We start from the raw sequence: 27,849 nt of genomic DNA on the forward strand, positions 1-27,849 counted from the left end.
TTTAAACAAATTGTATTTGCTTTAAAAAATTGCCTGCTTTGTAAACAAAAATAATTGTGAAGAATTATCCACTTTCTCTTTTTTCAAAAAACTCCTATGACATTGAAAATTCATGAAAATGTTATGAAAATGTGCAGAAAGCTATTGAAATTTGTCACTTTAAATCTGATAACTTTGTGATAAAAATCCTACTGTAAATTTAATGAAAAAATTAAAAATTGGGAAATATGTTCTTTTTCAAAACTCTTAAAAACAACCTAGATATCATTGCATGAAAAAAGTTTTAAATAGTTCAACCAGCTGTAACCATATAATAATTAGGACTGTATACAGCACTGCAAATGGCCATTAACAAAGCATGCAGAGAGTATTGCAGAGGATCTTAAGACATTCTTATATTTTTAAAGCTTTCCACAATCCTTGCCATTCTATATCTCCAGCCTTTATTTTTCCAAATATTGGGGTTTTCAAGGGTATAACTGGCTAGACTTTGAATTCTGTATCAGTGTAATAAATTAAAAAAAAAAAATTGTTGGAACAAATGGACTTAGATACAAATGCAAATGTAAAAATTTTAACTTTAGGATTGTAACACAGTCAGTTATGATCTTCTATAAATGTAAACAGAAGAAATGTCAATAGATGCCACTGATATTTTACAAGTAATCCAATATAGTCCTCTTGGTTTGGCAGCTTGTAACTCAAATTAAATTCTTCCCAAACTACAGTTGGGTCTTCTTTTTAAAGACAAATATTAATATTTGTTCATTCTATGTAAAATATTTTACTCCTTTCCATTATTTGAATGTATAATTTGTATGTTACAAATTATTACCAGTAATGGAACCATCCAGATATTTTATTCCATCAAACAGAAAGACTGAAACTTTCATAAATGGTTTTCAGACTTTTCAGTCCATCACAAAGAAGGTTTTAACCTGAGTTGACATACACTTGTTTCCTTGTGTGTTAACTATCCCAAAAGTACTACAAATGTAGAGCTTTGTTAATACATAAATAAGTAGTAAATCAAGGACAGACAAGTTCCTGGTTTAATATTCAGAAGAAATGGGAATTATATTGGTCCAATCACATTTAGAGAATTAACCTTCTTATTCTGATTCTGTACTTCAGGAGTGGCTCATGTCTTTATATGGACAAAAAAACCATAAAAACTGAAGAGGAATATTTATTTCTTCCAAAAGCACCAATACTTGGAAGCTTGAATGCCTTAAAGCCATAGCACTTTATTCTCAGAAAGAGAAATGGAAATGGAAAGTTTGGAAGTCCCACCTGATCTCACTTCTTACATTGCACTCTGTTGGCTAAGGAAGTCTCCTCCACCCAATGGAAAGGTTGGCCTCTGTTACCCCATACTTCAGGCACTATTTGAAGTAGTTGAGTCCTGCCACGAGGAAAAACTTCTCCAGGAAAAGTTCGGAGTCCAGCACAGCAATGTGGGCAGCCCGGCCTATCAACGTGTTGGCGGTGTTAGGCAGAGCATGAAACACGTTGTGTCTGATCAGCGTGCAGTCCTTGGCCCCAATCAAAGGCTGGAGCAGGTTGTTGATCATTTCTGCGTAAACAGGACCTGAAAAAGGGTTGAAATATCATAACTACACACCAAAGCTCCCAGATCCTCTCTTTTCTTCCAGTGTCATTTAATTACAGTCTCAGTGAGAAGGAAAATGGAAGCAAGGCCAAAATAAATGTAAGAAACAGCAATCTAGTTCAAAGATTTGCCAGGTACCAGAGTGGTGCTCTGATATATGGTTTCTTCGAGCTAGGTCTTATAAGCTCTTGGAGATTTATATCACACCCAAGATAGCTCAGCTACCTACCTTAGAAGGCATAAAATCATCAGGATGGCTTCTGTGGTAGTGTTGGAAACAGAAAAGTTTTAATAAAAGGAAAAATAACAAAACTCCTTACAGAGAAAACCTGAGCCAAGTGCAAGAGGTTCTTGCTCCTGGTAAAACACCCCACAAAAGCAATTAGTTTCTTTGTTCTCTTCATTTTCTAGTAAATTGTTTAGGCTGGACTTTTTGGCTTCTTTCTAATTAGCTATCCTTAAGTTTGAGGTGAAATCCCCAAGGTCCTATGAGGTGTCTTTTTACCTAATTGAGGAAAGAAACTTCTAGGCTTTTTTCCTTTTTTAAGGAGACAAAGAATAGTTTCGTCACTCCATCAAGAGGGGCCACATTCCTACAGTGCTCATCTAATGGAGGCACTGGCCATGAGGAGGGATCTGCTGAAGCTGCTTAGCATGAGCCTGGGACATCCTCAGCCAGTGTTTCCTCTGTCAGTGAAGAAAATGCTCATGCCTGTTTTAAGGGAGTGGGGTTGGACTCACACTGCCTATGAATTCAAGTGTGAGAGGGTCTGGAATGACACAAGTCCATTTGGATTTCTCTGGTGATTCTAATGCAAGAAAGGCATAATGTAGAGATAGTTGAGGTGTTTATAGGGGCAGAAACAATAGCTCAGGAAACATTTGCAGATAAATTATTTGATGTTTTGATAAATGTAATGATCTGCCTCCCACTAGATAAATATGTACCCAAGGAACAAACACTGTAGGTGAGTTGAAGAATTTCCTTTTAATTCATGTCTGAGGTAGGTAGAAAGAGCTGTCATTTAAGTAAGAAGTGTGAAGGCAGCCATGCTGATTATTGGGCCTGTGTGCCTCTTTCTGCTTCTGAAGAATACCTCAATTTCTAAGTAATCATATATGTGAAATGGGTATGAAATTGCCCTGAACATTATTCCTGGATGTGGCATCAAACTGAGGCCATGAAACATTTTATAAATGAACAAGACTGCTAATAACAAAAGCAATACACACAGCCTGGGATCACAGGAGGGCCTCTGGTGATGTGAGTCCTGATGTGTTTTACAGATTTTATTACAAAAAATATGATTTTAGATCTGTCCCTTAAATTATCTTGCAGTCATTTAAACACTATTACAAAAAAAGGGAAACCCTCCTGACTTTGTATGTGTTGAGAAAGATTTCATTATGTGAACAAAAGGGGAGACAGTACAAGTAAATCAGTAGACTACAGAAAAACATTGTCAAGAGCTAGTTCTATTATCACCTAAAAAAAATTAGAGGGAAGGGGAGGAAGCAGTAAGAAACCTTTGATTATGACCTGATTGAAATTAGTTTTCATCAGGAAAAGAGCTTCTTGAAAAGCTTCTTTTATTGATTTCAGTAATTTCCTGTGGGAAACGAACACTTTCTTCCTTATCAAATAAACATTTGAGTTTTCATCATGTTGATGGAAAACCCTTCTAATGTAATGACCTCAGTTACACAGAAACGCAATTCTTCAACAGTCTTGGGAATATATAAAAGAACTTAAACATACCTGTGTGTCTGTCCTTAAGTGCATTTTTGCACATTTCTATTCTTGCTGAATGAAATGGTACGTATCTGTCTTGGGGTGAGGCCACTAACACAACATTTTTAAAATACTGAAGACCTGTGGCAAACATATTAAATACATTAATCACAATTAAGCACAGTGATGAAAAATAATACATTGTCAGCATGATTATTTCATGTTCAAAGGCTTTTGAAAACCTACAGTGCAAAATAGATTACAATTATTAAAACATGCAACAAAATATTAGAAATATTCATAACAGCTTAAACACATTTTTGTTGCTTCTGTGAACTATTTGTGACTTATCAACACTCACACGTGTTAATTGTAAGTCAACAAGGTAAAAGAATTGTCTGGAAAAAAATATTTTTATTAAAATCTTATTCCTGCAGATATTTATACATCTAAACAGGATCAAGTTCAAAAATAACAGAATAAATTAGTAAAATTCTCAAACAAAATAGAGAGAGGGAGAAGAAAAGGAATTGTTATAATATCATACTGTTACATTGGTGTTGAGTGAGTCTTAGGGTCCACCCAGTCCCTGCATGCAGCAGTCACTTGACAAATCCATGCTGCTGGTACATCAACTGAAAACCCCAAACCCTGCCTCTTCCCTGGAGCTAATGGGGCCACTGATGAACTCCTGCTGTTTGACCTGTCTACGGTCACTTGAGTTCTCCATCACCCACATTTAACAGAAAACCAAGAAAATGGATACTGCTTCCCATTGTTCAGAGAATATTCTGAACACAGAAGAGCTGTGGGTTTGTCCTTCATCTTTCCCTCTCTCTTATGGGAAAGTGGTCCAGAACCAGAGCCAGGCTGGATGAGGCTTTAGCTGCCTGATCTAGTGGAAGGAGTCCCTGCCCATTGCAGGGGATTGGAGCCAGATGATCTTGAAGGCCCATCCTTGTCTGTATGATTTCACAATTATGATTTCTAGACTTTCATAGAAAATCTGACCATCAGCACCACAATGGAAAGTCCTGCCTTTCCAAAACCTGTCTTAAGGTGTTTATCATTCTCTTCTTGTGCAGTCAAACCAACTGTGTCTGTCAATTCAGTCCGAAGTAAAAGATAGGAGAAGCCCCCATGAGTCTTACCATAACTAAAACCTTACGTGAAGAGGTTCAGTAGGGAAAGAATATTTTATTGTGGTTTTGTTTTGGTTTTTATTTTCACAACAAGCATGAGGAACATTTGTTAAAGAGATAGAAAGATAGCAGGAACTTCTACTTTAATAAGAAAGTCAGAAATTGCTGGAGGCTTAGAGTCATCTGGCAATGTAGGCACAACACTGCTTCTGGCATTTCTCCCTCCGTGGGTTCTCCCCACTTCTTTTGGGAGCAGGGTGCCAGGGTAGGGACATCTCTCTATTGACACAGTGTTCCAGCTCATACATTCACCTATGGACATGTCTATATCTTTGGATATTTTGCCTAAGCATCTACCCAGGTGATTCTGACTTTACAGACAACTCTCTCCGCATTTAAATTTCTGCTTTCTCCATTTTCAAGGACAACACCTGCATTTATAGCCTCTTATATCTCCAGTCTACCAAGCTAACAAGCAGCAAATTGCTTTAACTCACTATACATGCTTGGGAATTCATTGCTTGGGAAGTTAAAATATGAGTTTTTTGTGTAGACCCAATTTTATTTTAACTTGACAGTAGTAAAGCAGCCATCAACTGTATTCCATGGAAATAAGAACTAGGGAATCAAAGGGAAAATTCAAATAACACCAATTTACATCTACTTCTTGTCATTGATTGAGTTATGTAGCATATCTGTAAGATTTAGATGTTCTATTCATATTAACATAGTATTTGTTTCCTATTAGCAGTGTACAAAAGTATGAGAAAAGAATTAAACTTCAAGTAGTGACCTTGTCACTACCTACTTAGCACCAGTTTGCTCACACTCAATATTAAAAATAACTCTTAAAAGAAAACAACTGTTTCAACAGAGGGACCACGCTTGCATTCTTTTCTTAAGAAAAGCCTGATTTATTTAATTTATTCATGACAGACTAAAGAAAAGGAAAAAAGATTCTCTATTCAGACATCATTTTTCTAGTGTGAGGCCATACATCTCTCTCTGTAGTGCAGAAGTGTCAGTACAGACACGAATAAAATTTGCTCTTCATCTCACAGAGTCATATTTCCTTGAGACAAGAGATGTTAAACTTACAAAAAAAATAATCAAAAAAGGAAAAATGGTTTTCATCTCATAGCATAAATTAAGGAATGATGGCCTGTCAAAAATGATGTTTCATTCTCAAACAGGTGCATGTTTACTACAGCACTAAGGTCTTATTTAATGTTAACAGTTTGGCAGACATTATCTGATAACTTTCACAGAAAAAAAATGCACAGATGGAATTGATATTAGATTTTAGACAGGGCAGCCCTTCTAAAAAGCATGTTTAAAGAAAGATCATTAGTAAAATGCAGATTTCCTTAGCTCCCTGGAGAATAGGACAATCCAGCACAAGCCCATAGAATAGCCCTTGGCATTTGCAAGGCTCATCAAGCCCCACTCACCCGTTTTTTGGCTGAGCTGATAGAGGAAACACTTGCGTAGATCTGCATTGTCCCTGAAGGTCAGTTGCAAAAGCGACCCTGACTTTTTTAACTTCTGCATTAGCCATAGACCTGGAATGAAAATTGGTGCATATTTTTATCCTTTGTAAATCATCAAGCAGGAGAGTTAAAGACATGTGCCTATAGTAAGGATAACACTGTAATTTTCTAGAAGTCTTGTTTGTTCTTACACTCCTAATTAACAGGAGTCAGAAAAGTCTAAGGGTCTCACAGGATAGAGGCAACAGTTTTAAAACTAAAAGAGGGTAGATTTAGGCTACATATAAGGAAGAAATTCTTTACAATGAGAGTTGTAAGATGCTGGAAAAAGTTTCCAAGGGAGGTGGTAAATGCCTCATCCCTGGAAATAATCAAGGTCAGGTTGGACACGGCTTGGTGCAAACTGTTCTAATTGAAGATGTCCCTGCTCATAGCAGGGGTGGAACTGGATTATCTTTAAGGTCCCTTCCAATCCAAACTATTCTATGATTCTGTGGTTGTCTCATGGCAATCATAAAAATACTCAGGAAGACTGAAATGTGGGACATTCCATTTCCATTATAATGTCTCTTTTTCAGCTGTGGAGATGCCTCTCTTTACTTGCAGCAGAGGAGAAGTGGGAGACTAAGTGGAAACTACGATTCATCTCTCACTGCTGCACACCCCTGAGCTTTCCAGGGAGCAATATGATGGACCTTGTAGATATTGAAATTGCAATTTTTTTTTCTGAAGTTTGAAGGTTTGAAGTCTTCAGCAAATATTTTCCCCAACTTCAAGGTACAAGTCATGCTACAATAATTCCTACTTCCAGTTGTTGCCCTCTCATTCACACTGCTGTGGACCACAGCCAGTCAAACCTTTCCCATCAGCTCTTACCTGTACTAACCAAAGTGCTGTTGTTGTAAAGGGTTCCCAGGTGAGGCCCAGAGAGGGACAGGAAGGTGTGTAACTTGTTGAGGTAATAGCGAAACCTGGGGCGAGTTAGTACAGATCGAATGATGACGTTACCAAGGGAATGTCCAATAAAACTGTTGGGAAAGAAAGAATTACATTAATAGGAAACCCATCTGTGTTCCTTTAAAATAAACACAAAGATGGCACAAATGGCTCTGGAGGGAAGACTCTGTCAGGACTTTCAATAAGATCCTTTAGTTATCATTTAATGGTTTTTTTCAGCCTACAAGATTCTCTTTCATAAGAATCTTTCTCTTTCACTCTCATCTATAAGAATGTAAAAATTAATATCACTAATTCAATGGCTTTTGACACAGGGCACTTTAGGTAAAGCTAATTTCACTGGATGTTGCTCATGTAACTCAAACAGTTACATACTACTTGTTATCTAATAAAGCTTACCTTATTCGGGATATGGAGAGGTTGTACAACTGGATATGCTGAATAATTTCATCCAATAATCGGTCAGTCATTGTATCAAAATCAGCAAAAGTATCAGTCTGTTGAAAAATTAAATGAGTTCATGAATTAAAATATATTACACTTCTTGCAGACTGATGTTATTTTTAAAGTCAAATTCAAGCAGAAATGTAACAACCAGAGTAAATGTTCTTTTAACATGCTCAAGGGGGAAGAAGGGAGATTTTTCACAATCTCCAGGTCCTCTTTTAAATTGAAGTTTTCCTTCAGAGAACTTCAGAGGGGTTGCTGAGTGATTTCAGAATCATAAGCATGATGCTAAAGCAGCCACTGGTGAAGAGCTGCTAATTCTCAGCTGCTCTAGATACCAAGGTCTGCACATGAAAGAAAAGCTTTTGGCATTTAGGATTCAACAGATTACTGCAATAAAATACTTTACAGGATTATACGTTGACATGAGGGTTATGTTGATGCTAAGGATGTCATCACAAAATGATTTGGCCATCTCAATCAAATGCTGTGTGTTTGTTATTGAACAGTCATCAGTAAGAGAATGAGTGCTAGAGACAGACGAATAATTTCTTGCTGGCAACAGTACTGCCAGTCGTGAGACAATAAAACAAGCAATATATTTCCAGTCTATACAATTACAGGCAGATCTTATTCAGAACTTTGTAATTTGGCAATCCAACAAGACTCTAAATCAAACTCCTAACTAATGAGATGCCACAAAACAATCATCAAATGTTGGAACAGCTAACCAGAGTAAAGATATGAGTAATTAATGCTTTTGAAACATATGAGTAATTAATGCTTTTGTGACACAACTCATCTTGCTAATTGCAGCTCTTGCACAGGAAAACATGTCGATATTCACTTTGCAGTACAGACTTAAAATAAATGTTCTCATAAACTAAAAACAGTCAAGTAACCTTCTGCCTGTTTGTTTTGTCTGCATTGATAATTAATGATTTCCTCCTAGGCTCATCATCCCAAACCTTTCATGTTGTTTAAAAAGTGCAAGAATATCAGCCTGAATGTTAATCATAACCAAAATAAGTCAAGTGTCATATTTCACCTGATTATATCTCCATTCTTTACTATCACTTCAGCCTGACTGAGCTTGTCAAATGCATCACAAATAAATGCCTAAAAAAGTGATTTGAATTTTCCTCTATAAGGCAGACCAGCTAAATGACTGGTTTCTTGGGTAATTTTCAGTGTGGTTCTCAGAGAAGGGAAAAACAGTGATGAGATGCTTTACAACATTAAAATAGCCATCAAGCCACCCAGGTTCCTCTTCCAGTGCTGTAAGAATTTCCCCATTTTTCCAGACAATAAGATCTCTAAATAGGTTCCATTATGGACTCTGGATAAATACAAATATTGTAAGATGTTTCATTCTCTGAAAACATTCTTCTCTTGGAAGAGGCCTTGATGGAAGTATGGAATGGTCTCCTGACTATTTTCATTCGCTTACATTCACTGTTCAGGTCTGCTGCTGACAGAGCTGTGTGCTGGAAGTGGCAAGTTCACATCCATACACCAACCAGCCACTTCAAAATATAAAAGCTTTTGAACAAACAAGGTTGGAAAGTTTTAACTCATGTTTCTCAGGTACTCATAAATCAGAATAATGTTTCTGACTGCACAATGGAGGTCCTTATCTTGTGCATAAAGTTAGGCCTTTGGTCGTAAATATGGCTCCACTGCCAAGCAAAGCACAGGATTCATTTCTGTTTCTCTGCCTAGACCAGCAATCAATTTTTCTGGAAGACATTTCTTTATCATTCAAGGAAATAAATCCCACAAACACTGCAACAGGAGAAACAATGGCTGATGCAGCAAAGGGAGCTGACAACACCTGCTGGATATTCCACATCCTCCAGAGAATTTAGCGCTACTAAACTTGCTGCTTTCTGTTGGTGCTGTGCTGCAGGGGCACCAGGCTGCCAAGTTTGCAAACTGGCAGGATAAATCCATTTTCTTCCTCTAAGGTCTAGTCCTATTACTGCTAATGTCATTGCCTTTGACTTTAACGCCAGGAATATTTTCCAATAGGTTTGAACACCCTATCAAATTATACAGGAATAGAACCAAGCCTTTGCACTAAATACTACATTAAACTCGCTGAATTCCCCAGGGCTTTTGTTTCACTCAGCTGGTGAAAAGGCTTTTGCTGAAGGCACTACTTCAGCAATCAAAAGGAAGACAGAAATTAGCTCTGTTCTACCTGATTTCTTTCAGACATTAGGAAGTCCAGTTTTCCACCAGGAAGTCCCAGTTCAATAAAAGTCTTTACCAGCCGCAGATCTGCACTGTTACCTAGGAACAAATGGTATTTTATAAGATGCAATTCAACAGAAAAATAACCAATATAGAGTCAATTTAACACAGTAAACTTGACACCATGGAGCTTTTGCTAAGTGCTGCTAAGAACATTATCACCCCTCAGGATCATGCATTGAAACAGCAAGAGAACAGGAATTCCCACAGCCTGCCCAGGTGGGCTGGACCTCACCTGCTGCTGTGGGGGACTGCATAAATAGTGGGTTAGAAACGGCAAAGATCAGGTCCAGAATAAATCTGTCCTCTATTTGCTGAACAGCAGAGGTAAGACAAAAAGACAACAAGCTCAGGTGAAGCCCCCAGGGACACCTCAACACCTGTGCTGAGCTATAGGGCCGTACCTTCAGATGCAGAGTGGCCCATCTCATGTATTCACAATTAGAGGTGGTGCTGAAATACTATCAGACTTCTAATATTTTGAGAGATGCATCATTTTGTACTAGGAAATTCCAAAGTCTTCTGAAATCTTTTGCTGGTGAAGAAGGTACCACTATGTAACGAGAAGGGCATTCCTGCTACTGAGATATTAATTGGCAAACAGTCCTGGCACAAGCCAGTGTTTGTTTTGGTTTTTTTTTTTTGAGATATCATTGTCTCTACCACTTTTTCTCCATTGTTTTCAGTGTTAACATCTACATCTTTCTAATTTATATCAATAATTTGCCAAGAGAAAGTTCACATTTAACATAACTGTTTCCTGCTTAGAAAGCATATACATAAAAAACCCCAAGACCTGCTTCCTCTGCAGTGAAGAATGATTTTTATTCTCTCACTTTATAAAGTCAGCCACTATCTAATCTATAACAGTGTTTGGGGGGTTTAAATAACATTTCCCTCCTGGGGACATGTTGCAAAACAATCAAGCATCTGTGGAAAGACAAGGAGTTACTGCAATGCACTTTTCCTGTTCACAGGAGGACTGATGTGCTTTGGTGTAGATTGCTGTTAAAAAAAAAAAAAAAAACAACAAAAACTGAAAAATCAAAAACCAAAAACAGATAGCAGGACCCCATATATTAGCAGGAATATTTAATATTCTCATAGATCCTTTATTACAATGGACCAAATAGCATTATAAGGAATACATACTTAGCTAATACAAATAATTAAATTCTCCATTCTTTCATACTTGCTGAACATCTGTCCTTTTCTTGTAATTTACACCAAAATGACTTACAAATAGCAATTCTTCCTGGCCTTACCATCCAATCCATGGACACAGACAACCAGGTGAATTCCATCTTCCAAATTTTCTTCCTCTTCCTCTGGTGGAAAATATGGGATATCAGAAGCTAGTACAGATAAGTCACTGTACAGAAATCCTTCAATCTTCATTTCTTTTTTAAATTTTTCTTTGGCCTGATAAAAACTGGAGAATACATTAGTTAATCGCAATAGAACTGGGTGGTCAGCAACAAACCTTCAAACTAGAAATGAGGAGGCTTTTCTTTGTGAGAAATTATGTTTTCAACTTTCAAGTAGAGACCTGGATGCAATTCCATATCTATTAAAACTGAGAGAAGTCAGAATGAAGGGAATAAACTCCATTTCTTCGTAATTTGTCTACATAAGGGGAAAAAACTAAACTGCATTAGCAACTCACACTTGCCAAAGGAATGAAAGAGTAGCAAAAAATAATATTCTGGTAGCTCATAAAATGAGACTGAGGTACAAAATTAACAATTTTGCCTCTTAACAATGTCATTGGCCTTATAGGTACTGAAATGAAAAATGTATAATTTTTCTACCATCAGATGCACTTATAGTCAGGTAGAAGGTCCTTTTGCTCTTCCTCATGCCAGAGTTAAGGGATGCACCTCATGTGGTAGATATTTTGGGGTTAATTTGATTTTAGATTCTTTTGAAAACAATTTAGTAGAGTTTAGAAGAACATGTCAATGCTGAAATAATTAAGATAACACCTGTCCTATTAAAGGTCTAAAATTTGACACTCTAATTCATCTAGAAGCATTCTGCTGCCTGAAGATGCCAAACTCTTCAACGGCTCTTTGATTCAGTAAAACTTATCCAGATAATTTAGGAATTAATAGTCACAATGTAAGTGTAGAATTAAGTAGAAAACAGGGAAGGACAAGCTTTGGAGATATAACCTTTAAAGCTTGGGGATCTCTTAAGGCAACTTGATATAATCATCGAATCATTGAGATTGGAAAAGACCTCTAAGACACTCAAGTCCAATGATGAGCAATTACTTACATCAGCCCAACTGATTTTAAAGGGCAGAAGAATGAAAAAAAATAGCTTTTGGGCCATGGATCTGGAAGCCTTGAATTCATGAGCATGATTGCATGCTCAAATGTTCTGTTTCACAATGAAGAAACAAATTCTGTGCTTAGATTTATCAGGACTTAAGCATGGTGTGTAAAACTTCAGGGTGCTTTCAAAAGAATAAAAGTAAAGTTGAAAACGAATGTCCATGCAGACAGCCAAAATTTTGGGCAGCTGAATGGATTGAGAAATTTCAGTGCTACTGTTTTTCATCAGCACAGAAGAGACACCAAACCATACTGGAAAAATATAACTGCTAGTGTGCCAATCTGTGAAATAGGCTCCTGTGACGTCAAGGTCACGATGCGGCACTTTTGTGTTGGGCAACGAAGCAAGAAACAAAAATAATATGCCTCTTCTCCAGCTATCCATGGCTTCAATTCTCCCATTCTTCCAGTTTGAGAAGGTGAAGTTGAGACATATCAGCCAATCTGAATTCCCCATTTCATAGTCTAGCTACCGAATGGACTTATTAAAACAGAGCAGTAAAACAGTCTGTGTCATGGCCATGGTGAACTGACTATCAGCGATCGATACTCTGGTGTGGGTAACCTTGATTTCAGGAAGGAGGATCAGCTCTCAAAGATTATTTAGATACCTAAATTCCCCTGCTTGTCATGAAAATTAAGGATCTGATGTCTTTGGCAGTCTCAGTCTCTCTGTGTTTTCATCCTTCCTGTCTATTTAGATTATTCATTCTATATGAACCATTTGTCTGTTTGGATTATTTATACTGAAATTCCTCAGGCAACTGTCTCAAATACAAGCTTCCTGTATGCCTAGTGCATTAAGGTCCTGAACTGTGTCAGGTTCTCTCAGCATTACAGCTACGTTAATAAAGTAATTACTTATGCTTACTTCAGCATCCTTTCGTTGGTCTCTTCATCCATCTCATCTGAATTAGGACAGACCACTCCGAAGGAGCCCAGCGGCTGGCGTGTGATGGGGAACGCAGCCTGTTTTGCTGAGGAGCCCGCCATGGCAGGGGTCTCTTTGAGCACGGAAGAAAAGGGAAGACAGGTGGCTGTGCAAGAGATGGACATGTTAACCACATCAGCAGCCTTTCTGCTTTCCAGGGCTACTCCCTCTGTTGCAGCCAAAGGAAACCCGGTGCCGTTTGCTACAAGTTTATTCTCTTGGCTGTTGGGCTCCTGAGGACGTTCAGCCTGGTGGGCCCCTGATGCAGGGTCTGCTGAGGCAGGTGAGTCATTGAGCTCAATTTCTTGCAAGCCCTGCATTTCTGCATACACTGGTGGGCTCCCATCAGCGAGAGAGCTGCCACATTCTCCTTGCAGTGAGCCAAATTCAGTGGAGGTGTCTGAAGGAGCTGTAACGGGATAGCAAAAATCTGGTACCACTTTTATGCTTTGTGAAAAACTCTCCTCTCCTGAAATTCTACTATTGGAAGAGCCCTGTTGTACTTTTAAACTGTCCGGCTTAAGTTTATCCTTTGGATCCTCAATGCATGTATCAACCTTATCTATATTTTTGTCCAAGTAATTACAAGCCCTTGGTGTTTTTAAGCTGCACTCACCATTGTTCTCCAGTAACAGGCACTCAGAGACATTAACTTGGAGCTGCTTCGGACAGCTGGGTGGTCTTGTATTTTCCAAACTACAGCAAGTCTCTGGAAAACTTTTCTCCTCATTCCCTTGTAACTCAGTGTTACTGCTACTGTGTTTGAGGAGGGGATTGGGATGTCTTCTGTGTTCTATTTGTCCGCTTTCAGTGGTCATTTGACACTCAGAAAAGTCCATGATTATTTTTCCATCTTTATCCTCTGTTTCCATGCAGCTTCTTAAGTTGTGATCTGAATCTCCTGAGGTGGCTTCGCTGTGTTTTGATATATCCACCTCCTCTGGGGGCTCTTCCGGGCTGCTGATCTGAGGGGCAGAGACAGATTTCGTCAGTTTGGTAAGCTCCACTTCCCTCTCCTCTTCCTCAAAGGGCAAAGAGCTGATGGATGTGAGCGATGCCTGGATACCACTGGGCAAGCTGGTGTTGCTTTCCGTGTGGCCACCCTCCAGGGAATTCCGGTGGATGCCGTGCCTCCGGACCAAGTGGTGCAGGATCTCTCGGTCACTGGGCAGCTCCAGGGCCCGGCTGCGAGCATCAGACCATGCCACCGAGCTTGGTTCACTCTCAATGCCTGAATCAGATATTATAGAGGAGGATCTTTTTATGACCCCTGACATCAGGGTAAATTCTTCACTCTCCTCACTTCGTTGCTCCTTTGTGACTGATTTCACTTCACAGCTGTGTGAAGGCAAAGCTTTCAAAACATGGAGATGAACCTTGGTGTCTGCATCCTCTGGTTTTTCAAGACTGGTCAATTCACTCAATGCAAGCTCAGATGAAGTGAAATTAGTTTCAGGATGACCAAATTCATCTAGTTCATGTATTTCAGTGCTGTCTTCTAAGCCATCAGTTCCACATGCTCCACACTCATGCTGATCGCTGACAATAAGCGTGGGCTCACGTTTGTGAGAGTCCTTATTGCTGGATTCCATGTCTCCACAGGTAACATCCACCCCAAGTCTATTACCTTTTAATAAAACTTCCTCAGATGTTTTAAGGTCTTCTGACATGTGCTCTGTATTGCCTGGCTCTGAGTCAGAAATAGTTTCTTCTCTTGAAACAAAAATATTTTCAGGTTTCCTTTGGCCTTCTTTGTTTATTGTACATACCTGAGATGGGGGGTGCTGGTTTAAACCCTTAGCAGCAGTTTCAGTACTGCTGTGTAGGCATGAGGTACTCCTGCTTATCCTGTCTGTGTGTATTACAGGACTGTCTTTGTCAAAGTCTCCTTTCATTACTGCAGTGGGATCATCTGATGCACAGTCTTCATTTTCCAGTTTTACATCCACTTGAGTATTTGTAGGAACCTCAAAATCTGGGAAAACTTCCAAATTCTGATCTAAAGAAAGATAAAAAAAGCAAGCAAGCAAGAAAGAAAGAAAGAAAGAAAATTACCTGTAAGAACACAACAAACCACCCCAGAGATTTTGAAAAGGGATGTTAAATTCTAAAATATTATTCTACACTTTTACATTACAAAAATTATACATGCATTAAAGGTGTATTACAAATGCACCTGCCAGAGTGCATTTAACAAGAATTACACTCACTGAACAGTTACAATTAGGCCAAAGAAGACAATATTAATAAAATACACTTTCCTCAGTATAGCTGTACCTATACTGTTAGTTTTTAGAGTGTAGGTAAGCAAAACAAAATGGATACTTCTTTGTATTCCTGGTGTCATTCAATATTGTTCATAACTTTGAATCAGCTTAATAGTCAGTTCAATAATTTAAATATCTTTAATGAGCATTGTCACAATTTAGGCAGTAGAAAAACTGTGGAAGACTGAAGATTTTGTACCACAGGCTATATTCACTAGACTATGGACACCTATAGTATTAAAACATATTGCTTCCTTGGTAATTTTAAAGTTGAGTGAAAAGAAAAAAGGTAGTAAGGCTATGAGGTTTTACTAAATGACTCTGGAACTAAAAAATTTCTTAATTAAAAATTTGGTTTGGGTACTCAAAGGGCAAAATATTTTTTGGAAGGCAATGCTGCCTTTCAGAGGTGTGAGGCTTTACACAGAAATTGTGGGGCTTTGTTCTGAGATTTCTTACCACTAGATGTCATAGTGGGGATATCAGTCTAGTGCTTTCTCTTTAAATTAGTACTATAGCAAAAACCCAAAAGATCTGATTTTCTTTCTAGATTTTTCCTCCAGCTCTTTTTTAAGGAAAGCTTAATTTCAAGATTAAAAATGTGAAGGAAATACTCTGCTGTTAGGGAAAACACTAAGATTCAGCTGTATTACTTAGGGGCTTACACTCTCTTCCGAGTTCATAAGCCCTAGGGATGTGAGATCACTTATCCTGAGCTGGGGAAGGACCTGCCACAGCTCAAGCTGTCTCAAGAAGCTGTGCCCTGTGGAGTTTCACTCACCTTTGCAAGGCATGTCTGTGTACCTATCTTCAAAGATAACTGGGAGTGTGTTCCAGTCCCCGTCAATGTCCAGGCATTCCGCCGGCAGCGGGGGCATGCTGGTGAAATAATCCGAATTACGAATTTCTGTAGAAATCTGTGCGTGGCTCTGGATCCTGGCAGAAAAATACAAAACAAATTGAGTGCTTGAGTAGCTGTTGAGCTAATCTGTGCTATTTCTACCGTGCTGTTTCTCCATAAGTCCTGCAAGCCCAGATATGCAGGCTGAGGATCCAGTCAATGCGTTTAAAGGGAAGCAGTACTGCATGATGGGGGGTACCCCCATCTTGGTCAATAACCAAGAATTTGAAGGTTTCCATCTCTCAGTTAGAGATATTTACATCTTGCTCAATCCCTTCCTGAAAAATCTCTTGTGTTTTTGAAATTATTCCAGATCCCACTGTCATAGGCTCTTGTTAGCTGCCGTAACCCATTGCTGTCCTCCCAAGGGTCTCAGCTGCTGGCTGGGGCTGGATCCCTCAGCTGGTTTCTGGTCAGGAAATGAGGTCTGTCACTCTGGCTGTGGTCAGGGTTTCAAAACCCAGATGCAGGAAGCAATAATCAAAATTTGGTTGAGCAGTACAGGGAGGAACAAAGCCAAGAAGGATGCCTGGCAAATCCTCTCTCTCACTTATATCAGACCTCAAAGCACTCACAGAGAGCTGTCTCACACATGCACTAATCTGGATGAGCTAAGGCAATTACTCAGCCACTGTCTCTTGACAGAGTCACAGAATCATAGAACAGTTTAGGGTTGAAAGGACCTTCAAGATTATTTAGTTCTATCCCCCTTGGATGGGTAGGGACACCTTCCACCAGACCAGTTTGCTCAAGCTGGCTTTGAACACTTCCAGGGATGGGGCAGCCACAAAGTTTCTGAATAAAAAATTCCAGTGCCCCATCACTTTACAGTAAATAATTTACTTCTAATACCTGATTTAAATCTACTCTCTTTCAGTTAAAAGCCATTCCCCCTTGTCCTATTGCTACATGTCCCTGTAAAAAGTCCCTCTCTGGCTTTTTTGTAGCCTTCCATCTGTTTCCATCATTTAGGCCATTCAAAATGCTACCTGGCTCTCCTCAGTGAATATGACACTAAACTGGCAGATGAATATGTGTTGGGCTATAATCAATACAATAATTTGTATTTCTGATGGGCGTTCCTATTTAAATATCTGTCTCAAAAATGTGGAAAACATGAAATACAGAGAGTAAGGCAAAAAAGATTTTCATTGATGGCCAGCTGAAAGCAAATCTGTTCTTCATCTTAAAGCCACTATCCCTTGTCTGATTATTTCCTACCCTTGGGAAGAAGATGAATAACTGATATTAAAGTGAGCAAGGAGAAATATTTTTGTCTGTAAAATCTGAGGGTATGTGACCTCCTAGAGGCCTCTACCCTGTACCACACTTAGCCTACTGGGAATGGTGTGTCCTCTTCTGCCTAAGCAGTCAAATGCTGTCAGGTACAGATGTGCACAGCTTCACACAAACCCACAACAGCATGAGAGGCAAAAAACAGCTCCTGTCTGGTAGGAAGGAAAATAAAATGGGGAGAAAGAAGGTACTGTTTGATGTGCTTGTACAGAACCTGGTACACTGAGCACTGATCCGAGTTGATGACCTTATGAACCCAACCAATAATCTCTACTACCACACCCAATATCAATAATACTCTGAAAGCCAAGAATCTGTTTTTCCATCTACATAATCTAGCATATTCAGGAAGAAAACCTGGCTCTACCATGCAGCCTGTATAGAAAAAAATTTCTGCACAGACCAATTAATATTTTTTTTAATATTTTTTTTCTTACCCTTCTTGATAACCACTGAGAAAAACATTATATTTATCTGTAGGAAATGTGCTACTCCTGTGACTGCCTGGAGAAACTGAAGCACTTCATGCAATTAGGGTTTCCCCTGTGCAGGATTATGTTTGTTTGAATAGGGCCATGAGTGTGTGTGTGTGTGTGTCCTCCCCCCAGGATCTTGACATGGGGTTTTCCTTGTACTCAGCTCCCTAAAATCCTGGCATGGGACAACCAAGTGAACACAGCTGGGACCCTGCAGCTATGGTGCTGCTCTAATTTGGCAGGACAAGGCAGTCTTGTACGGTCCATCCACTAATGAAGCCAGGGCCCTTTCCATCAACAGTGAATCAGCCTTAATGTCCCCAATGACAGCTCTGAGAAAAGCAATTTTCTCCTCTGCACTAGGTCAGAGGCAAATGTCTCACTTAGAAATCATCATTGTGACAGGACCTGATGTCATGGCCTTTCAGCCCCTTCTAAAGGATGGGTTTCACACTGGTAATGTTGCAGTCTGCCCATGGTGACAAATAGTCTGGATAACCTTCATTACTCAGAAATTCAAATCTGAGCATCCTTCTTTGAACTCTGCCTTCAGGGGTCAGGTCTTGAGTGTCATCCAAGTCGTCCAGTTGGGTTCATGGGCTAAAACCAAGGGCAGGATTTGCCCTGGCATAACTTTAAGACTGGTTTCTCACACTTCACAATTTGGTTACAAGCAGAAATTGTCCAGCAGAAAGAAATACTTACCTTGGAATGGTTTAGGGATGGTAAAAAGCAAATTTGTAAATGTTAAGATTTGTTGCTTTTCAACAGGTATTTCCCAATAACAGTACCAGTGCTGGATCTAGTGCATTTGATTTAGGAAGTTAATTGAAGAATATATATATATCTATGTAGCTTGAAATTAATTATTTCTGGGGCCAGCCTGATCAGTCACTTTTGAAACTCATTTCAAAAGGTTTACAATATGGAGCTAAAACAGAGCCAATAACCTCTCTTAAACCAAATTCCTTCATACCCTATAGAAAAAGATCTTGTTCTTGACTGCAAAATATTTTAAAGTAAATTTTTAGTAATTCCAGAGATAGGGGAGTGTTAATGGGTTACTTACAGGCCTTCCTGGAACATGAGCACAGCAGGTTTCTGGTGCTCAGTGTAGAAGAAAGCTTCTGAGAATCTTCTCACCTGAGAGAGAGAGATGCACAAATTAAACCTAAGATCTGCTGAAAGGTGACAAGTGCCATCAGTCTGAGAACACAGCACTGACTACCAGGACCAGATTCATTAGTGCTGACATTAAAAAAGAGTTCAATTCTGCTTTGTTTTCCCAGCCCAGCACAAAGCAGCTGTTATTGTAGCATATTTTGCTGTGGGGTAAGACTCCCTTGACAATAAATCAAAGTTTGGTTATCTGTATCTTCTAACTACTTTTCTTAAAGCTGTCAAATTTACCATTTTCCCCTGTATCGTTAAAGTTGGGAAGATTTATTCCTTTCCCACTGGGCAAAAGCAGTAGAGTAGTGATTTATTAAATTAGAAAAATTCATTATTTATCATCTCTTCTATGGGAACATCCACAGTGACTCTCAAACTACCACAACAGCAAAGCCAGTCTTACATGTCACTCCAGAGGAGAATGAGCCCTGTCACAGTAGAAACATACCTGCCTATGTCATGATAGTTACAAACTGAGAGCTCTTCAAATCCCTTCATGGACATTAGATATGTTCAGTGTTGGACAATCAATTACAAAAGAGCCATGGATCTGAAGTGGCTGGCAGAGCACAGAGTGTGAAATAAGCTATTAAAAATTCAGTGCTGTCATCTGCCCAGGAATAAGGTTTGAGTTTAAATGAATCAAGCATAATATGCAATCAAATGTACTGAGCTGTTAAACTGCAGCCCATACATTCCTAATAATAATTGTAAAAGTGACCTCTGTTACAGGGACAGAAAATGGCAGTGCAAAGCATATGTCAGAGCATCTCAGCATTTCCCTAAATCCCAGCTGTACTTTAGCAAATGGCCTAACTAAACAAAGGATGAGCATCCCTTCCAAAAGACTGTGTCTTAACAGTAGGACTTTTCATTTAGGGCTCTCAAACCATTTTCCAGAGGTGAAAAAGTGTAATTACAGTTTATATGAGGAGGAACCAGAGCATGCAAAGTTATGTAATTTGACAAAGGTCAAGAAGACAGTTGGCATCAGTCAAGGCTGGAACAACCCAGAGGCCGAGATTCACCTTGCTGGAGCTGGGAGCGCTCAAAGTTGGGTTATTTGACTGAAAACCACCCAGGTTCCCTCAGAGTCAAGGGAGACCTCACAGACTAACCAGAGGAATTTCAGCATCAGGCACTCAGCCACCTCTTCCTGAATTTTATGCCCCATTTTTGTGAGCCCCAGAGGAGACTTGTTCTGGTCACTCTGACCTCCACTGACCGACAGGAGCAGAACATAAGCTGAGGTGTGAATACCTACCCTGCACACTCCTCATGCATGCAAGGTGAATCCTGCCCTTTCCTCCCCTGTTCCTACTCTAATGATTAGATCAGACTTTGAGTTCAGCTCAGGTGATGTGCTGAGCTGGTGTCTGGTCAATAACCAAGAATGTCCTGATGGAACACAAAACACTTGCTGAACTAATCAGATAAGAAGATCTGACAATGTTTGCTAAAATGACAAGTGGTTTTGTGCCTTCTTTATTACCAAGTACAAGAAGCAATTTCAACATCAACAATATTAATATTTTGCTGTGTGCACTTCATTGTGAGAAAGGCAAATAGCTATATATATGACAGTGAAGAAAACAAATCTATATTCCTTTTGGTAGTTTTGTGAAACCAGTTGAGATGAAATTACATTTTTTTATTTGTCACTGTGTTGTCTGGGTTTTTTAAAACAAGTGTTTATAATTTACGGATATAAGGCGACGTATATCACTTCCCACCCACCTCCTGCTCTATGTCTGATCCTGGTGTTCAAAGTTACTCATTTTGTATAGGATCCTGGGTCACACAAACTCAACCATCTTCATTCCAGAAACTGAAATCTGTAATTTCAAATCCTGGGCCTCACCTCTTCTTCCCCTCCTCTTCAACTCTTGTTGTGCTCACCCCATGCCATGTAAATAGTCACAGAGGCAGAATTGGATTGGAAATATACATCCAAATAAATCTCTAATGTTTATCAAGATGTGACCATTACTGGACTTGCTTTTAACTTCTTAAGATTACCCTTAGCATGTGATGTTCCTGAGTCAGATAAGCTGTGACTTCTGGATGGAGCGTGGCCACCTCTAGGAACTGGGTCCACAGGGCCAGGAGGTGAGAGCAAAGCCAGGCAAGGTCCTTGCTTATCTGCTCTGCTATCTTCTCTGGATTGCTCAGCAGCTGAAGGACAGAAAAGAAATTGTGAGATCAAGAATGTTATGGAAAAGAATCAGTTAGTACATCAGATTAAGTCCTTTTAGGAACAACAAGAAAAATTTCTCTTGATTTAGGAATATTATTGCTAAGCTACCATTTTCAGTTATTTTACCCCAAATAAAGCTGGTGAGACATTTTCTTTTTCTCTTTAAAATCACATATTTTAGTGCAAATGGTCTCAGCTACGCAGTTAGAGAGCAAGAAGTGGGAACAGATAATTTTTTTTGCAGATACTTTACTGCAGGTGTAGTAACTAGGGAAAAAAAACAAAACCAAAGACTGTGGGTTCCAAATTATCCACCAGATGGTGCTGGATGCTCTGAAATAATAAACCATGGCCAGACTCTGTTAGCAAAGGAGCCCTGTCAGCCATGTCACATTAGAATACAGATGGGTTATTGAGGGGGAACCAAACAAGAAACCTCAAACCAAAACACTGTGTCCTCAACACATGATGCAAACAGACATTCCAGAGGGTGCTGTTGCCCATGTCCCACACTAGAACATGCTGGGTCTCTGTGTGCCCTCCAGCTCTGTGCTAAAGCACTGCAGGAAAGCAAAATCTCTGTGTGCCAAACTTCCTCATTTCACAATATCAGAGAATCATAGAATCGTAGAATAGGTTAGGCTAAAGATCTTCTTCCAAATCCCTGCCATGTGCAGAGACACCTTCCACTATCCCAGGTTGCTCAGAGCCCCATCCAGCCTGGCCTTTAACACTTCCATGGATGGGGCATCCACAGCTTCTCTGGGCAACCTGTGCCTGTGCCTCACCACTCTCACAATAAAGGATTTCTTCCTTATATCTAATCTGAACCTGCCCTCTGTCAGTTTAACACCATGCCCACTTGTCCTAGCACTACACACCCTTGTAAAACATCCCTTTCCAGCTTTCCTGTAGCCTTTTTAGGTACTAGAAGGTGTTAAATTCTCTCCCTGGAGTCTTCTCCAGGCTGAACAAACCAAGCTCTCTTAACTTGTCAGCTTGTTAATTTCTTTAATGAGAGACAGACATTGCATTTTACCTCCATGTTATTCACTGGGTTTTTAGTTTTTTTTTTTTTTTGGTTAGGACTGCACTCTAGCTGAAAGCCTGCTTATTTTTCACATTTTATTATGCAGGTAGTTTCCAGGTTGGTGACACTGCAAACTAAGCCATGATTAAAAACAAATTGTCTGTGTGTGAGAGCAGCAGAGAAAAATTGTGTGTGGATAAAACAGACACTGTGTTTATATAGTTTGGATGCTTCCCCATTTTAATGACTTGTCCCAAAATGGCACAAGCTCCAGGACTCATTCTGGTATGGGAAAGATCTGGGGGATACTGGGAAACAAAAGATCCTGCTCAAACATTTCCCTTTGCAGAGTCAAGGTATTACTTTATTTATGACATCCAATTTTACAGGCTGTATGTCAATGTTAATTTTTTATTTGTTAAGTCAGTAAGATGTTTCTTACATCATAAACTGAAAGCTCAGTCTTCAAGCAAAATGCATTATTAATGTAAGTCATCTTAGGAATAGGTGTTCGATGGCTATTTGTCCACTTTACTGGTTGTCAAATGTTTGAGTTTGTCAGGGAGGGAGGGAGGAAGGAAGGAAGGAAGGAAGGAAGGAAGGAAGGAAGGAAGGAAGGAAGGAAGGAAGGAAGGAAGGAAGGAAGGAAGGAAGGAAGGAAGGAAGGAAGGAAGGAAGGAAGGAAGGAAGGAAGGAAGGAAGGAAGGAAGGAAGGAAGGAAGGAAGGAAGGAAGGAAGGAAGGAAGGAAGGAAGGAAGGGAGTATTTCTAATTGTGAGTGTTTTACTGCACTGAAAAGTAGTGCAAAGGAGACTCTAGACTGTGTTGTCTGTCCTATACCGTTACAACTTCTAAGTCTAGTAGAGATGAGGCAGTAAGTTATGCTTCTCTAAATCAGTTTTATGTGAAATCAGATTTCCTTCAAAGTATCCAAGTCAGGACTTAAAACTAATAAATTTGTCATTTGAAACAGTTTTAAAACCATGGCTGACAAACCTTAGGTCATAATTTGTAACAGGAATGTAAATGGACTTCTCATTTGGTTTAGACTCATCTTCCCTCTATTAATTGTTATCAAATTCACTTCCCCAGGGAAGTGGTGGAATCACTACTTTGGAACCCTGGAATTGTTCAAAAAATGAGCAGGTGGCACATTATTGATACGGTTTACTGGTCATGGTGATATTGGGTCAAAGGATGGACTTGATGATCTTGGAGGTCTTTTCCAAACCTAATGATTCTATGATCCTATGATAAATATAATATATGAAAGCTCTGATTTTTCCAGTGATCAGCTGGCACTTGCATTTCTTTCTGGCACTCTTGATGACTTGTCTTTTTCTCAGTTGAAATAAACTTGGCAGGAGCAAGTTCAAGAGTGTAGTTCAGTCACTTCTGTGCCAAAATCACTTTTTTGTTCCCATGATCCTCCAAATACATTTAGGTATCTTTATTTGAAAATATATGGTTGAACAACCTGCCAAAGTACTTTTTCTCCTGTCAGCAGAAAAGCTATAATTGCTACATACCCCAAATAATTTTTTTTATCATACTGATACTCAGGGTAGGCTCACTGAAGCATGCTAGAATAATCCAGTTGGTGGCTTGTTAACAGTGACAGGAACAACTTATAAGCAACTAATCAAAGTTATGCAAAGTAGTTGGTGGAAGAGAAACAGTAAACAAACTTTCCGATGGCACCAAATTCCCTTTTTGCCTGTTCTGATGTATTACTGGGCTGTCTCAGTGCACTTGAAAAATGGACTTGAAAAACCTATGGGCAGGCTCTGATGAAGGAAATACCTGCAGCTCCATACAAAGCTGGGATACTGTCTCTTCCACAGATAGCTCCTCTGCAGGAAAAAAAAAACCACAAAGCAAGACATCAGATTTGAGAACAGTGGATGTGAAATATTAATTCTCTGCTGTTTATTCATGAGAGAAGTCAGCCACTTGGTATTCTTCCCGACAGACAAGTTTCTGTTTGGGTGTGGGCACTCCACAACCCACTTTGTACTCCTGCAGGTGCAACTTCTGCTTGTGCAATCTGGACCACTAAATCAGTAGAAAATGTTAGTGTTTTGGTGACAAAGAGAACAGAATTTGATTCTTTGTTGACTCTCTTGTACTAGAAGTTTGATTTTTAGCCTTTGGTATTTATGGCCAACTGTAGAACTGAATAGAGAGTCCGAACAAATGATGAGCAAGGAATGCTTGTCCCTGGTGTGCTACAGAGGGCTGTGTATCAACATCAAATTCCTGACCAGTACAGAGATACCCAATAGTAAAATATTGGGTATTCTGTACTGCCTTGTGAAGCTGGAATTACCTCACCACTGCAAGCAGCAGTGTTTTGATTTAATCCTGAGAGAATCCAGCACAGGGACACTCTGCTTTAAATGCACCACAATCTATCAGGAAAAGGAGGACATCAATCAATTCTCCAGCTTCAGCAGCTTCATTTTGCAATGCGGAACTTTCTAATGGTGTCCATAAAGAAACAAAGCAGGAACAAAGCAAAACAACTCACAGACCAATGCCCTCCTCAATTCCCAAATGTCTCTTCTCAGATAGCACTGATAAATGGGAAAGGACAAACCAAGATGAGTTCTGCCTTGAAAAGACTCAATCTGAGCTGGTAAAATTTGGAAAATAACCATTCCCACTTTTAATGTCTAAAGTAAGCTACTTTCTTTTTACATATACTACTCAGGAGGCTAGGGAAAAAATAATTAAGAAAACATGCAGAGATTTATATTCTTGGATTTATCTTAACCTTCTGTAAAAACCTATGAGATTATTATGACCAATATAGATGTTACAACTGGATGAACCATTTATATTCTTCCCCTGCTCAGTGGAGAAATATAGCAAAAACAAGGTGCCATCCCAAATTAGAAAGCACTACCTGTGTCAGATGACATATTTTTAATTGGGTGTGTTTCACCCCAGTGAATGTAAGGAGACAGATATAAAAATTTGATTTATATTCATCTTACTGCATGAATCTTACACCCCATAATTTTACTGACTTGTGCGGCAGGTGTCAGAAGATCAGCCATAAAACCAAATCTTTAGTAAATTTTCAGACTGAATAAAATGATGCAGATAACACTCTGCTCAAGAAGCTAAAAAGGGTATTTGCATTTTGCAAATTTTCATGCGTTACAAGAAGTACATTTGCAAATGAAGTGCCTGCTTCAGTACCAGGATTCACTTCAAAACCAGGAAAAAGGTGTTTAGAACATAAGCATGTGCTCTGGGGTGATCATGGAGTTGTGGTCACTCATCCATGCAGAGCTCTGCCATCTCACAGCATATAACCCTGTCTGAGTGAAGCACAAATCCTCTGTTATCTATACCTATAACCAAGATTCAGTTTTGTTTTGTTTTGAAGCAGTTTTGTTGCTTGTGTTCTGTCTGAGAGCTCATAAGCTGCAAATTAAAATGGTGTTTTGTTTCGGTTTTCTTTTGGTTTTTTTTTTCTCTTGTTGTTGGATTGAATAACACACTGTTGCTACCTATGACTTTAGATGGTCTGGAAGGGAAATATATGTTGAGGGACAAGAGATGAAGTGGAAAATAGGATCAATCAAGTCCACAAGTGTGTAAAGCATAGTGCATTGTGTTTGATAGTTCTTATTTATAAGGATTATACTGGAAAATTTTACTCCCATTTAAAACCTGCTGGCCAATGCCATCGACCCTCCTAATGTAAATATCTCTGCAATGTAACAAAACTCATAACTTCAAAACCTGCACAGCACAGAAATACAAAAACACAGATGTGAAATTATGAGGCACATTCATTGAATTCAAAGAAACAGGTGAGACAGCAGGATTTGAATGAGATACTGAGTTTCATTTTCATAGGACCTCACGCTATCGTAACAAAGATGACTAAACACAAATTCCAGAACTTCATCCTGTAAATCCAGCCAGCCAGCACTTGCACATTAGACCTAACAGGCCTGACCAGCCAAAAAACCTTCTGCCAAAAAACCAGAAAATATATTAAACAATTGAATTAAGGAGAAAATCAGAATAATTTTGAAGAGCAAGTGGTAATTGACAGTGGAGGAATATCTTGAGAGTTACAAAGAAGGGAGTGTAACTTAAATCCACTTGTATAACCTTTCAGGTTTTTCTTTTCAATTATTAAAAAAAAAGTTTTCTCAAGAGAAAAAAATATGTTAAGAGTCTTCCCAAGATTTCATGACCATGCAGAACTAGAAGTTACAATTTTAAAAATGCAGCTGAGGCCAAAACTCACCAAAAGGCAGAAATTCTGAACTGTATCAAAATATTTTATTCATCTACACATCAGGCCACATCCTATGAAAGGATATACATCATTTGAGGAGTCAGTCATCTTTAACAGCAAAAGTAAACACTAATCAGAAAACATAGATGAAAATCCCTTAAAGTCTCTGAACAGAGCAAGAATTTTGGTACTAAAATATGTGTGTTTAGAATTGCAGCACTGTAAAATTTTCAGTGATTTTAAATGAATTTTCACTTACCCAACTTCAGCTGTGGTAAATCAGGAATCTCATTCATTATGAGGGTGTAGTATGAGTGAAGACCCCTTTGAGCATTCAGGAGCAGGAGGCAGAGATCCTTATGCCACTTGTATGCATGCTGCATACAATTTTCAGATGGGACATAAAAGCTGCCCTGTACAACAAAAGCATCAAGAAAATAAAGTAGAGAAATTAAAATTCATGGTCTCCATTTCTGTGACAGGTTTCCACAAAAACCCAGTTGGGGACAGTCATTCATCTCTTTTTACAAAGGTATATAGTGATAGGACAAGGGGTAATGGATTTAAACTAAAATAGTGACGGTTTAGACAGGAGATTAGGAACAAAATTCTTTACTATGAGGGTCGTGAGGCCCTGGCACAGGTTTTCCAGAGAAGCTGTGGCTGCCCCATCCCTGGACCTGTTCAGTGCCAGGCTGGATGGGATTTGGAGTAACCTGGTCTAGTGGAAGGTGTCTCTGCCCATGACAGGGGATTTGAACTAGATGGTATTTCAGGTCCCTTCCAACCCAAGCCATTCCATGATTCTTCAATTCTAATCAAGCAGATGGCACCAAAGAGAGATTTTAACCATCCCAACCTCCCAGCCACCCAGCTAGCAAGATGTGTAATCCAAGAGTGTCTCATTCGACACGTTCATTTTGCTCAAACCATAACAAAACTATCAGGTCTCAGCAAGGCTGTCATATGAGAAGACCCTCAGACCAAAGAATGTAACAGAGAAATCAACCTCTGTCCTCCCACATGTCCCACTGTGGAGCCAATGTCTCTCCCCACAACACAGAGAGTCCTGTGTGAAATACACCCTCTCTGCTGGAGGAGGAGGAGTGGAAAGAGCTATAAAGATCCCTACATTCACTTTCCTTTTCCCTCCTTATTGCCTCCTGCAAAGGTTACAGCTTGATGGTAGCATGGTGTGCTTTGTAATCTGTATTAGTGAACAAATGCAGGTGGCATTGCTATCCCATCAACAAGTATGAGCCACTCTGTACAACAGGATCAATGTCTGTGTTAGTGTAGCTCTTGTGGGAGAATGGAACAAGACAGATCACAGCATGTTT

General features: G+C 39.3%; 1 protein-coding gene across 1 annotated transcript in view; it reads right to left on the bottom strand.

Annotated features, from left to right (window-relative positions):
• Nucleotides 1-423: 423 nt before the first annotated feature.
• Nucleotides 424-27,849, bottom strand: part of FAM135B (family with sequence similarity 135 member B) — a 194,506-nt gene continuing 167,080 nt past the window's right edge. Inside the window, exons 8-20 of the mRNA XM_030944057.1 lie at nt 26,769-26,922; nt 24,049-24,098; nt 21,039-21,194; nt 18,916-18,989; nt 15,955-16,109; nt 12,847-14,905; nt 10,902-11,068; nt 9,584-9,675; nt 7,333-7,430; nt 6,853-7,004; nt 5,938-6,048; nt 3,372-3,485; nt 424-1,591 (exon numbers count right to left, since the gene is read on the bottom strand). Coding sequence (XP_030799917.1) covers nt 1,386-1,591; nt 3,372-3,485; nt 5,938-6,048; nt 6,853-7,004; nt 7,333-7,430; nt 9,584-9,675; nt 10,902-11,068; nt 12,847-14,905; nt 15,955-16,109; nt 18,916-18,989; nt 21,039-21,194; nt 24,049-24,098; nt 26,769-26,922 — 3,588 coding nt within the window. The 3' untranslated portion in view covers nt 424-1,385. The remainder of the gene's footprint in view (nt 1,592-3,371; nt 3,486-5,937; nt 6,049-6,852; nt 7,005-7,332; nt 7,431-9,583; nt 9,676-10,901; nt 11,069-12,846; nt 14,906-15,954; nt 16,110-18,915; nt 18,990-21,038; nt 21,195-24,048; nt 24,099-26,768; nt 26,923-27,849) is intronic.

Source organism: Camarhynchus parvulus, chromosome 2 (assembly GCF_901933205.1).
Source record: "Camarhynchus parvulus chromosome 2, STF_HiC, whole genome shotgun sequence".
Classification (NCBI taxonomy): Eukaryota; Metazoa; Chordata; class Aves; order Passeriformes; family Thraupidae; genus Camarhynchus; species Camarhynchus parvulus.